Source organism: Cetorhinus maximus, chromosome 21 (assembly GCF_964194155.1).
Source record: "Cetorhinus maximus chromosome 21, sCetMax3.hap1.1, whole genome shotgun sequence".
Lineage (NCBI taxonomy): Eukaryota > Metazoa > Chordata > Chondrichthyes > Lamniformes > Cetorhinidae > Cetorhinus > Cetorhinus maximus.
Genome location: NC_135899.1, coordinates 63,335,756 through 63,350,123, shown reverse-complemented (window position 1 = coordinate 63,350,123; position 14,368 = coordinate 63,335,756). Strand labels below are relative to the sequence as shown.

Sequence of the window (14,368 nt, the reverse complement as noted above, 5' to 3'; positions counted from 1 at the left end):
TGAATGTTGGGATGTCTGTCCTTGTCTCAGTTAGCTAAATTTCCTCAAATTTCAGAGCACAAGTTCAAGGCATTTCAAGGCATTCAATGAAAGTGACAGGATGGGGAAAAAATTACATTGCATAACTTATGTCTTACTTGGTATTTTATCTCATGTCATGACAGTCATAGAGAGGCCCAGCAAGGCTGCAATCTCTCAGGGATGGATTAGGCTGTATGTTAATGCACAATATGTTTGATAACATGAGCTAGAATTTTGACTTTTTTAGCTAAAAGAACCCTATCTCTATCAAGAAAAGACTACTACCTCATTCAAATTGGTGAATTTAGGGTTTTAAATGGCATCATAAGAATTCATTGTTATTATGCAGAGGTTGTTTGTAGCGGAGTTCCTTTGTTGCTATTTCCACTCTAGTGGGTGCAGAATGCCTGAGTAAGTAATGCCTTTGCACTATGCTAATTTGGCTCCAACACCCTTTGTTTACATGCTTACCTAAACAGTGTCCATTCTTAAATCTTAAAATAAAACAAAGATGTAGTTTCAGTTAGTCATTCTGTAGTCACTCTTATGTGAAAAATTGAGATTAAATGCTAAATATTAATATAAAATGCCAAATGTATACTGCTGTGGAGTTATTGCACACATGGATTTAAAAAGAACCTTACTGTTCTTAAATACACAAAGGATATATCCGTCTATTTCTCACACTGACAGTTCTCAACAACATTGAAAGCACCTATGAATGGTCGCTGTTCCTAGGGATATTTCATTGTGACGAGCTGGCAGAAAATATAACATTTACTAAAGCATCCATAGCACATAATGCAAACATTTTAATGGACCATAGCCACATTAGGAGCACTGCAATGCATGTGCACTTTTACTGATTCACACGGTTCACTTCCAGCAGCCCACATGACAGTGACCTCAAGTGGCCCTCGCAAACACAGGATAATAAATGGCTACCAGTGAGTTATATGAGGCAGTAATTCCACAGAATGGTTCTGATGACGTCATAAACCACCATTAGCGAGTCTTATGTTCCATAGATGCCAAGAGAGCCCAAGTCTGCACTACAGCTTTAGATTTGCCATCACTTTTATTTTGTTCTTTACAGCATGGTAAAGAGTTTGTTTTATTAAGAATGGGAAAGCAATGCTCATTTCTGACTTTTCTTCCTGTTGTGCAATAAGTAGAGTATGATGGATACACAATGACAGGGTAAATAGATAGTGGTGATGTTTTTTCTGAAAGCTTCTGGAATCATCTGACTGATACCAAAACACAACATTTACTTGTATGTAGATTACTAAGAAAGGAACTGCATACGACAGTTATACTATACTGGGAAAACGCATGGTTCTCTGCCCCATGGATTTTTAATAATTGTTCACAAATTGGTCTTGAATGACTGTTAAAATTGAAAACTTGAATTGTGAAATGGCACTGAAGAGTATAATAGTCCTCTTTTAATATTCCAAAAAATCTTTCAAACAACACACTACTCATATATCCTACAGGTTCATCCCGTTCTATAGTGAACCTATGGTTTCCTAAGGTGCATTTATCTCTTAGAGGACCTGCATTGTGATTTCCAAAAACATTTTAATTAATAAGAGTGCAATGTTTAACAGGGAAAGAATCAAGATTTTTTTTTTAACATTGGTGCTTCAAGCAGATTTCTTTAAGAAGGACTTCAAAATGGTGCCCTTCATAAAGTTTGACCAGAATGATTACATTCCATAATGTAGCTCAATGCAAAGCCTAGACTTTGATTTTGGCTCTCTTTTTTTTTCCAGTTACACAGAGGCTTTTTTTTCCCTGAGGTTAGGCTCCCTTCAATGTGAGCTCTGTGATCCCTTCATCTCCCTCTCCATGGTAACCATCAGCATCCTGGCAAAAACGCACCTCACCCAGACAAGGGCATATTCTTCCCCATCCAGCATCTGGACACTTTTAACAAACTTACTGCTTGTCCTTCGACCACAACAGGCCTTGCATTTCCGTCTGCTTCGATTGAAAGTAAAATAGCAGCTTTTGATGTTTTGCAATTAGGAAAATCATAAATAATGCACCTTCTGTGATATTATAAACTGTAGCAAAAATATATTTCCTAAGCAATAAGATAGCCATGAAGCTATTCAATTATCAATTGCACTATATAATTTTGAATATGGTAAGTAATAAAGATACTTGATATATTTTAACTGAAAAAGAATGTTATCAGGATCAACTAACAAGAATATATTATGTCCTCTTGCACACAAATTAAAAATTGCTATTAATGAATTCTTTCCATAAATTAATTCTTTATATTAGAAAAATCAAACTTTTTTTTAGCTGGTAAGGCATCTTCAGGGAGATGAAGGAATTAATTTAATAAATTGTCATCCCTAACAGCCATGCCCAACATTACATCTGAAAACAATAATTGACTGCCCTGAGCGTGTTTTGCTTTCTGTTAAGATGTAGAAATAAACAACCCTTAACACCGCCTATTCTAACCTATTCATTTGTCAATTTCTGGTCAGTTCCATAAGTTCCAAAATCATATGACCAGATTCTCTGAACTTAGGCTCATTCTAAAAAACAAATCCCAGCATTTTACGGATTTAAGCCAGGGGTAATAGACAGTTTTACCCTTTCCTTTCTTTAACAGCATAGCTAAAGTGTTGGCAGTTGAAAAAACATGCAATTGTTCATGAACGCCATCAGTTGCAGCTTCAGTAATACAGTGATTGGAGCTTAATGGTATATTGGTGCTGGGCATGACCCAAGTCGGTGACAGTGACAGGACTGTGGCAGCCTTACCTCAACATATTGGCTGAACCCTTCAGCAAACAAGTAGCAGCTTTTTTTTAACACAAACCAATAAAGAAATAATTGTAATTTCTCAGAAGGGCCATAATGCACTTTAATTTTTTAGGGAAAATTAGCAATTCACTCAACCAGTTCTTCAACGTGTGTAAAGACATTTTATTTATAATGCAATTTCTTTCACACAGAGTGTGGTTAAAGGATGCTCTTTAGACAACTCTCAAAATTGCAGCCACATTCTTATAAATGTTATTAGATAACACAGAGATGTGGCACTTCTGCCATGGGACTGATTATTACTTCATTGATTTTTATTTTAAATCAGCAGGGGAAAAATAGCTGCAGAGTTTTTTTTCTTGGCCACTAGACTGCATCTGCAACACTGCGTTCTTAATTTTGAACAACCTTCTACATTTTACTTCAACTAAAATGGACACCAATTCTGGGGTTTTTTTGCACTGTGTACCCCAGTTATCAGAGATCCCAAGCAACAAGACACAAAAGGCACAATCTTTGGGGACAACTATGGAGAGGCACCTTTTAAACAGCTGGTTGGAAATTCTGGTGGACAGAAACAAAGATACTTCTTCTTTGCAAACCTGAGAAAATCACCAAATGGTGTCGGTCTTTCAGATTCCATTGCTGGTTTCCCAGTGGCTCAGTGAGTTTGGCCTGTGAATAGATGACCCGTATAAATCCAAAAGAACCTTAGTTTGATCATAAGTCTGTGCCGTTAGCTAATCTGAACTGGGATAATAGCAAGAGGATGTCAACTGAGGGCAGGATTGGGCTCAGCTCTGAGAAATACAGTAGATAAAGAGCCAAGTTGCAATCACTGTTGTGGTTTACACATATATAATGGTCACTTAAGCAAGGTACCAGAGGGGAACTACTGCACACATACTTCAAAAAACACTAAATGTAATTTGCATGGGGAGAAAATCAGAACTCTTTATTAAATAAAATCCCAATGCACATGAAGCAACAGCTTATTGCTGTGGTTTAGGAACATTTTGCTGCTAACCATGAGTTTATGTATTTTATACATGAATCTGAGCAGTAATTAACAAGAAACAAAGCCAGAACTTTGCATTAATCAGTATTATATACAATGGTCAACATGAATGGGTCAAAAATGCACCTGTGGCATTTTTCTTTTACCTTGACTACACATGATGGAACTGAATTATTTTACCTGGCAGGAAAATTGGTTCTACTTTGAAGGGCATAGCACAACATGCATGGGCATTATTAGTCACCCAGGTCCAAATATAATCATCAATCTACATCTCGTAACTCAGCAGGGTAACTTCACTCCAGGAAAATTCAAGAGCAAATATCAGTTGAGAGTATACTTTTTGAGTATCAAACTCCCCCAGTAGAAGAATCTAACATAAGTGGCACAGAAAAGGGAATCTTAGAATGACCAGATAATCAACCGATGTGCAATTTGTTTTCTAATATAATTTATGCACCATAGAGAGGTATAGAATGTTAAAGGATGCTAAAATGTTGCAAATTATCCTTCTCTTTAAACATGTATAAAAGGCCTTTTCATACACTGAAGCCATTTTATATTGCTGCTAGGGTTACAGACAGTTCCAATCAAGCAGAGAGCCAATATCTCTAAGCTCTATCTCCTTACTCCAGCTATGTGCCATCAAACTCATTTGAAGAACTAAGAGGTCTACATTATAATGGCTCTGACCTCCTCTCTCAGGATTCAGGAAGAGTGAGGTGCTGCTGGGCATCAAAGCTGCAGAATTTCCCTCCTTGATATTATAATGTGTCATCAACTGGAGTAATACCTGCCAGTCACTGATGCCACTAATTTATTGATTGCATAAATAATCCCACCTAACTTTTAAGAAGGGGACCTGCAGCAGCTCCTTCCAACTTTATTTATGTGTGATGCACATGGTGAAGCATACATTCTCTTGGGATGTTTAAAAGTTTCAAAGAATCTGAACACAGCAATGGTGACACATGGTCGTCGGTAGAACAATAGAAATTAAGAAGTGATTATAATGAGGTAATCTCTGGATAATGAAATAAGGGTAATGAATGAGGCTCGAGCACTTTACAATTACAATACTCTCCCCCTACCCAAATCTGTATGACAAGCTCAGGTCATGCCCTGGTATTCGTTTGTTTTCTATTCTAATAATTTATGTTATTTTAAGTTTAGATCTTGATTTTTTAACACATCTGGGATGTTTTGCACCACAGTTGTCAACTGTTTGTGAGTTCCATGTCACTAATGCATTCAAACTTGATTGCAACAGTCATTATGAAAGTATTGAAAAATGAACACATTATAAGAACGAGGTGAGACAATCAATGTTGTTATAGAGAGAGTAATAGATACCTAGGAATGTTTACAAGATAATTTAATGGTGGAATTCAGGTAATATCATAAACCTTGACTGAGAAGCTTGAATGATTTACATGATTCGTCTTGAATCCCACGATTAGACTTTACTCATTTCTCTTTAACATATGCTAGGCATTTTTTTTTGGTGATGAAATTCGGTCTAATGTAAAAACGGGGAAGCGGCTAGTGTTTTTTTCTCCGTAATTATCAAGCCACCGATGAAACAATGGGAATGTGTGGCTGCAGAATGTATGATTCCTAAGAATTTGATGTTGTTAGCAGGTTGTTAATTACCAATTAAAAGGGGCAGCCTCCTGCTTTTCACTAAAAGAGAGATCCCTCCTCATGCAATATTTTACTGTCACCAGCCGAAGCCCTGTATCCAGGGGCTTCATGCCGGAATGTGATAATGGGATCAAAAGCGGGTCAACAGAATTCAAAGCGATACCCGTTGACCAAATTTGTCACCTCGGGGTGATAGGGAAACTCTCTGAACTCACCTGGAGAATTGTGAGTAAAAGGTTTGGACTTGTGCTGCCTGGTCGCAACATTAACGCCCTCAAAAGTGTTTGACACCGTGCGGCATAACTGTGCTTTCAAAAGCTGGGGGTTATAGCCTCAGAAGCTGCAGAAAGTTCGCTGCCATATGGGATGTGTAACGCAACAGCCAAAGAAGAGATAGGAGAGCGGAGCTGACAGTAAAGTGCTCCACATTGCACCTTCAGCACCTTTTTACCAACATCTCCTACATGCAACAGCGGCTGCACTTCAGAAGCACTTCATCGGTTGCAAAGCGCATTGAAATCGTCCGGAAAGGCGCTATATAAATGCACATTTATTACTCTCCGCCCCCCCCCCGCTATTTCACGGCCTTGCAGTCCCCTCAGGTCAGTGCTCCTGCCAAATGGTGTTTATTTGCTGCTCATGGATGTATGTATGGGATGTATCATCCGATGTACAGGGATATTGTGCTGATGAGGTTAGAACAAACAGTTCCAGAAAGATTCTCACATCACCAAGAGTTCCAGGGTAAATCACTTTAACAAATGTCTTCCCCCCTCCCCACCCCATCCCCCTACTCTTTATTTCCAGGTCCCGGGCTGACCCATCACTGACATTCGGTCAGCAATATTCTTTCAAAAGGTGACGCACACTTTCTGATTCACAATTGTTTCCCAAGTGAGCAACAGGACACTAGCGAAGGTCATACATGGCACGATATTGGACTTCACAAGTGATTCATCTTAAAGTGTGGAATCGGACACTTACTTGATCCTCCACCCGGCAGAAGTGAACCCCTCATTTCACATTCATGGAACCAATCTAGATTCTCTTTACAACTCTCATAATGGGGACTATAGCATATGTGGAGCGCTAACCCCATTTGTTACAGTTAAAATAAATCAGACTTTTCTGTGAACTGTAAATGAGCGAAAGTCACTTTAATCGATGCGTACAAAAAAGATATGGATGGGGGCCAGAGAGACTAGGCAACAGTAAAGAGAGAGGGAGAGAGGGAGAGCCTGCAGGTAGACAATCGCAAACATACAGTCACACAATATTATTCAAATGTATTTCACACAACAGAAACTGCATTTTTAGAGAACCGTGCGGCGATTGAATATTTTAAAAATAGTACATCTGCATATTTCTAATTCAAAAGTTGACAAGACATCAGCCTCCAGTAAAAAAAAAACTTGCTCGGAGTTTTAAGGCGAGTGAAACTATTATTTCCTAATAAGTGTCAATCAAATTCGAGTCTGTGAAGTGTGGAAACTTACCATCTTCCCCAAGCGCTCTGCATCGTAATGAGAGTCCATTGTGTGATGAAAACTTGCAACCCCTAGAAAGGCGCAAAAATAAGAGGGAATAGATACATCCACGTTGAGATTTGCGGGACTAATGGGAATTAAAGGCCGGTGTAAAGCGTGTATGTGTGCCTAGAGTAATGGTGCCTTGCAAACTACGATCTAACATTAAAATGTCCTAAATTAACATTAAAGGACGTGCTTGTGTTTATAAGAGACTTCCCCTGCAGCAGGGAGACCTGCACTGAATGCTGTTTTGCAATTCATAGAATTGATAATTTGCTGTGGGGCAAGAAAAAAACGTGAAGAGAAAAATAATCAAGCAGGACTGTAAAGATGGAAATGAATCCCCGTGGGCTCGGGGAGAAATAAGTATTAACCATGTAAAAAAAAATAAACAAATTAGAAACTTCAATCATTTATCCAGATGAATCGTTCCAGTAATAAACCAGATCTAATGATCTCAATCCTGATCATTATAAATGGAGGCGCGTGAGAACAAATGTCATTTTTTTTCCCCCAATCCGTCTTTGTCAGTACTATAATGATAGATGTAAAAGTGCGATTTATGCAGAAGCCATTTATCTTTTTGATCCTGTATCTGATTCTATTTGTGGTAAACATTTAGCTATTTAATTTAAAAAATCACTTCTGTGCCCATCAATTTGTGATCGGAAACCGCGTTGAAAGAATAAGTTTTTTTCCCAAAAAAAAAAGTTCTGCAAATATTACATCAAAAATCTAACTTGGGTTGAATGGTTTGATTAGGTTGGTGATTCTAGAAGGAATCTTGGCTCCCTACAGAAGTCGGTAGCTTTCCCCCCCTACCCTCCAAAACCGAGCAACAATAATCGGCTCTGTCGGTTAAAAAAAAGCATAAAACAATATTAGATCAAAGGTGGGAGTGAACAATTGGCAGAGCCTTTACTACAGAGAACACTTACTGCCGAAGAGCAAGACAAAACGCAGGATATATTTTACTGAGACCATCTGTATTATCTTTAAGCATTGCCTGACCATTTCCGCACTCTACTATTAATACTTTTTTTTTGTTGTTAAATGAAGATCACTGAGTTTCTGTCCCCCACGTGGTCAAACTGAAATTGCATAAACCAGAAAACAGTAACCAATCGCGACGGGAATCGAGTGCCAGCGGATGGGATCTGAAGCCCTAAATCATCACCGAGCGGCCAATCGGCTGCTCCGGGTTGGGGGGCCGAACTCCTGCCAATCAGCGCTGGGTTGGCCAATCAGGATGGAGGGTCGGCGGAGGCGGCCCCTCTGGCCAATGGAATGGGGCTGCCCGCCGACCAGGAAGGCTCCCCGCCAATCAGCATTGAGGGAAGGTGGGAAGTTTGCTGCCAGTCAGTCGGTGTGGGCCAATGGGGCGGGCAGGCGTGTCCCGAGCTCCTCAGCCTCTGTGCTGCTGCTCCACACTTGGCTCTGCTAAAGCTGTGCAAAGTAGCTGGAAGCTGATCAGTTTGGAAGTGCGAGTCATGGCCACCACAGCTTCGGCTCATTACATTCCGAGGAATAACTCGCTCCACTCGAACTCTTTGGTGCATCCGGACTCTGATAGGATGCATCCAGGAACTACCTACAGAGAAGTCCAGAAAATGGTGCAAAGTGACTACTTGCATGGACTGAGCAGCAATGGGCACCCCATCACTCACAGCCATCAGTGGCTGTCCTCTATCACTGACGGGGCACCTTGGGTCACCGCTTCTCACCTCGGACAGCAAGATCCAGGAAAGGCCAGTGTGCAAACAGCGAGGGATGACCTCGGGAACAGCCTTCACCACCGACCACACCACATGGTGCACCAACAGACTCATGGCAACCATCCCGGAGGGGCATGGGGACCTACGGCGGCACATCACCTCCCGGGGATACCATCTTCCTCCAATGGGCACCAACCCCTCATCTACTCGCAGCCAGGTTTCACCAGCCTCAACAGCATGCTGAGCCCCCCCAACCCGTCCCTGCACCATGGCATGACGGATGCCCTCCATGAAGATTCAGGTGGTCATGACAACCACCAGGAGCATCCTCCGCAGCACCACCAGGACCACTCGGATGAAGATGCGCCCACTTCAGATGACCTGGAGCACTTTGCAAAGCAGTTCAAACAAAGGCGGATCAAACTGGGCTTCACCCAGGCGGACGTTGGCTTGGCCCTCGGCACTCTCTACGGCAACGTCTTCTCCCAGACCACCATCTGCAGGTTTGAAGCCTTGCAACTCAGTTTCAAAAACATGTGTAAACTGAAGCCCCTCCTGAACAAGTGGCTGGAGGAGACTGACTCGACCTCAGGGAGCCCCACCAGCATAGACAAGATAGCTGCCCAGGGGAGGAAGAGAAAGAAGAGGACGTCCATTGAGATTGGAGTGAAGGGGGCTTTGGAGAACCACTTCTTAAAGTGCCCCAAGCCATCAGCTCATGAGATCAGCAGCTTGGCTGACAGTCTGCAGTTAGAAAAAGAGGTGGTCAGAGTTTGGTTTTGTAACAGAAGACAAAAAGAAAAGCGAATGACCCCAGCCGGAATCCCCGGCCACCCAGGCATGGAGGATGTATATTCACAAAGGGACACTCCTCCGCTTCATCACACACTGCAGACCCCAGTTCAATGACTGCTCCACACACCCCACACCCCGTCAAGAAACAAAAAGACTAAAAAAGATATAAACTGGATTTTACAAAGCAAAAAAAAAACAAACTGAAAAGGGATCTAGCCAGTGTGCTGCAGAGATTGCTTATTTAGCACTGGACTGTACTCATACTTAGGAGAGAGGGAGAACACACATTTCATGCATTATTGTGGTAAATCAAGTGGTTATTTTCCCCTGCTGTAGAGCAAAGATTTTTTTTTTGTTTTCGTAACTAAATTACACGGATAATTTGCGAAAGTTGTAACAAAAAAAATGTGTTGTTGGCTGGATTGTGCCCGGGAATGCTTATTAAAGCAGCGTTTACCCCGAAAGGGTGAGAATTGAGTTGAGTTTAATCAGAAAGTAAGATGGCCATCGACTTGTCCGCATACAGCCGCTGGTGTGTTAAATAAGGGAGTCTGCTGTCGGGAAAGGCTTGTATTTATTATCTCGAACAGATCAGCCACGAATTTTGTAAAAGATTTATTTATATATAGTTCGCCCTCAGAGGATGTGTCTTGTAAGTTATTGGCGCAGGCAGATCAGTCCTTTTGCCTCGTAACTCTGCGATGTTAAATAAAAATCCAAACCGATTCATTGGGAAGATGGTCTAGCATTCCAGATAAATCGAAACGATTTACAGATATCAGTTGGCATTAACCGTACATATACTTGGGAAATCTCTCCCCAAATTCTATGGTCACTTCAATCCGTAAATTGTTGAAAACTGCAGAGAGAAGGCAATAAGATTGAAGTTTGAAATCTGCAATGCCGGTTCTTGTTATTATCTTTTTTAAAAAAAATACAAAATTAGATAAGTTTAACTGAATTTGCGAAACCAAGAGGACTAACATTGCGCCAGCTGACAACTTTTTTAAATGTATCTTTAAATTTAAGGATCAAGCGGAAACATGCGAGGGAAAATAATTTTAAAGAATTTAGATGGGTCCAAAAATGGACTTTCGTTTAGTTTACCTGATTGAAAAGCGAAGCAACTTTAAAGCAGAAATGCTGGACCTTTTTGTTGTGGAAATGCACTTGAACTGAGAGATGATGACGCATTGTAAATCCATTTCGTCTGCTAAGTTTCTTTTGACACGACAATAATTTAACTTTGATTTTTCTGTGTATACAAAAGCGTTAATATAACAGAGAAATTTGTGCAGCAGAGTTACGATGTTATTTACCGGCTCTCAACTCTCATGGGACGTGAATAAACACCACCCCCTACCCCCCCACCCCGCCCCAAAAAAAAATCTCAGGAATTAAAAGAGCAGGTTAACACAAAACGCCTCACTCCTTGAGTCGCGTTTCTATTTTCTGCCCAGCTTGAGCAGGAGCAAAAGATGCATTTAAGTGAAATCGTTACCGTTGCAAGTAGCGATTTTGCTATTAATTTGCCAGTTGACGTGTGGGACAAATATGTTGGGGTTCTCCTGCCAAACAATCCTTGTTTCATTTTAATCCGAATTTATCCACAATAGTTGAAGATTACTACTTCATCTACACCCAAGATACTGACCTTGTATATTTCCTCTTAAAATTGAAACACATAGACAAAAGTTGCCAAAATAAAGTGTACATTATATGTGTTAGAATGTTTACAGTTCATCTGAAGAAAGGTTAAAAAAGGTCAAATTTGGTGAATTAAACAGTACTTAGGACATCAAGCAGTGAAAAAAGTGGCTTGTTTAGTAATTGGAAAAAATAATAATTGTCTGCTTTTTTACTGTACCACTATGTAATATGTAAATATGTTGAATATGTATACATATGTATTTGTTTTTTGGAATTTAATGATTTTTCTGGATGATTTTTTTTGTACGCTTACTAATTCCCAGAGGATATTTTAATATAATTTCCATGTGAATTTCCCCCCTTGTATTTATTGCATAAACATATTTGAAACTTTCTTTTATCCTGTAGCTCTCATTGGGGTTATGTTACAGCTGTTCAAACAATGTTTGTTTTAGTACATTTTTGTTGTACCTTATAAAAGACAGACTGCAGAGTCACATTAATATTTTTGTTATAGTAATATTTTATTACTTGCATAAAATGTATACACCAAGACCCAACTGTGCCCTATCTCCTTTCTAAGAGGTCAGGGAGTGTTTGAAACCATGCTGGGTTTTGCTTGTTAATCCTTTCTGCTGTTGCCTGAATTGAGTGTCACTTTAGCAAAAAGAAAACACAGTGGCAAGAAATCATTAAAAGTGATGTAAGGTCAAAATTCTTGAATTTTACTAGTTTGTTGATTTGTTAATTTTGCTTTTTTATTTTGTGTATTCTAAGTATGATTGAAAATGGGCAATACCCACCATACCATGTACGCACTTTTTAAAAGTCGGAAAAAGGGAAAATTCTTTCTCAAGATAATAGTTAAGTAAAGGTGTTTGATAATGAGGTAGTAATGAATGAGAAGGCATGTAATATCACTGGCTTTTAGCACGCTGGGAACTTTTCTGACACTAGGCAAAGTGGAGTAATAAAACAGACCTTGGATAGCTAACTATACACCCTTGCAACATGTTATTGCTGTTACACTATAGGTGTGCGTATGTAGTCTTTGTTTTAATACCTATTTCCCGTTATTGACCAATGGTTCTCTCAGCTTCATTGCATCAGCTCTGATGCAGAACATTTGGAATGTCTGAGGTTGAGAGAAGAGGCTACTTAGGATTTTACAACAAACCTCATTCAGCAAAATCTTTTGTTAGGCTTACCCATAGATTAGCCAAATTTTAGATATTGTACCTGAGATACAATATTGGTTTATGTTTTCATTAATAAATGTGAATTATTTTTGAATGCAGTTTTAGTCACATACTCTCTGTTTCCTTAGCTCCAGCTCTGGGTGGGAGTTGGTTGTGTATCTGTTGATACTTGACAGGCTTCATGGTTGCTGCTCTGTGGTCATTAACCAGTCAGTTGAAAGCACTGTACTATAACTAAAATGGAACCCCAGATGACTTTCACTGTCTCCCATTAGTGAAGCTTTTCACCTGGTCAAGATCAGTAGCTTATTGCCTGAGGGAAACCTGATTTCAAATTTTCGCCAAAGCTGTGATTCAAAACTAAAACTTCCTGCCTACATTGAGACTATCTAGTCTATATGCTTTTGATTAGAGGTCGGCTTTTGCCAGGGTCTACCTGATTCAAGTTTGCCTGGGTCCTGGTCAAAGCTGCTTGATGAATGTAAATGGGTTTGTAATTCAAAATCATCACATTTCTGGTTGGAACAACTCAGCTGTGTACTAAAATTGCTTAAAAATAAAGGGACTGTCAGGATGCAGATTATCAGAAGAATCAGTTAGAAATGCCAAGAGGGGAAGAACTTTATTTGGGACAGTTTGTTTTCACCTTATCTAGGTTTTAAGTACCAAATTTATAAAGAAAACTGACAATGGAAAACTCTTTCTTGAGTCTTTGCACATTATTGTAAAACAGTTTAAAATGCTGGATATTGTAGAGTGAGATCAATTTAGGGAGCCACAATTATTTGAATTAACAATACCCTAAATGAAGAGGTTAATGCTGAAATTTAGGTGCGTAATCAGTACTACTAGTTCGAAAAGGCTAAAAATAGCATAGAGTTCTAATTTTTAGTATGATGCATTGGCAGTGACTGAAAATCAGTATTAGGAAGATTATGCTGCAGATGAAGTGTGTTGACATTAATCTGAGGTCAGTTTTATCCATAATATGGTTATACCTGGTTAAATAACGATGTTGTTATGTAGCAGGTCTATTTCCTTTACTTATATAAATACATTACCCTTACCACTGATTGTGAAGGCCACTGATTATGGCTTTCATGGTAAAATGAAGAAAAAAAATCTAAAATTTGATCCCCTAACTATTGGTTAAGAACCAGAGAATCTCATGTAATATAAACAAAAATTACCTTATTTATTACTGGAAGTTTGTGTTTCTGGTGTATCCTTGTCATGTACGCATTTAAGAATAGATTATGGTCACTGATAACAAAGGATTCTAATCAATTAAATACTGTTAAAAAATCCCCAATATATCTTTGCTGTGCCTCAGTCAATCACATTGCTGTGTCAGAGACAGAGCATCTTCTGTGTAGTAAAGAGAATAACAAATTAACAGTGAAGTTAATTTTAAAATATGTAGTAATGAATAACCGCAACCTAGCAGCCAAAGTCAACTCAGACATGTGTACTTATTCCAATTTAGCATTGCCTTTGTCTCATTCCAAATCAAACCCATGAAAAATTTAAAAAATCCTCATTTACTATTTCACAATGTTCAAAGCATTGGAATTAGTGTAAGTATCTTCAATTAGAACCTTTAATCTATCTGATTAGAACCTTTGGTTCATTCAAGATTTTAAGATTACATTAGTTTCTTACTTATGTAATGATGTATATAGATTTATCCCAAACGTTGAACACAATGTAATACCTCAGTTAGGCACAAGCTGAGTGTTCCAATAGACCAGGCTCTGAACCTATGCAAATCAGCAGCTTATACTGTTGAGTAAGAAACACAAAGTCATATCAGATGAAAAAGCAGGTGCAATGCTAAGTTTTAGTCTGAATTGTACGCTGACAGTTTATCTGCAATAATTAAGGCTTTGGATCTGGATTCAAGATGCACAATGGCCGTTGGTCATTATACCTGGAAACAGATTGTTGCCATTCTCTTAGTCTGACTTATCTATCATTCATATTCAACATGGATATGGAATATTA

At 39.2% G+C, this 14,368-nt stretch overlaps 1 protein-coding gene across 1 annotated transcript; it reads left to right on the top strand.

Annotated features, from left to right (window-relative positions):
* The first annotated feature begins 8,425 nt into the window (after positions 1–8,425).
* Positions 8,426–12,164, top strand: pou3f1 (POU class 3 homeobox 1). Its single transcript, XM_078566997.1, has one exon. The coding sequence runs from the start codon at positions 8,496–8,498 to the stop codon at positions 9,627–9,629; it is 1,134 nt and encodes a 377-aa protein (XP_078423123.1). The 5' UTR covers positions 8,426–8,495; the 3' UTR covers positions 9,630–12,164.
* Positions 12,165–14,368: the final 2,204 nt, after the last annotated feature.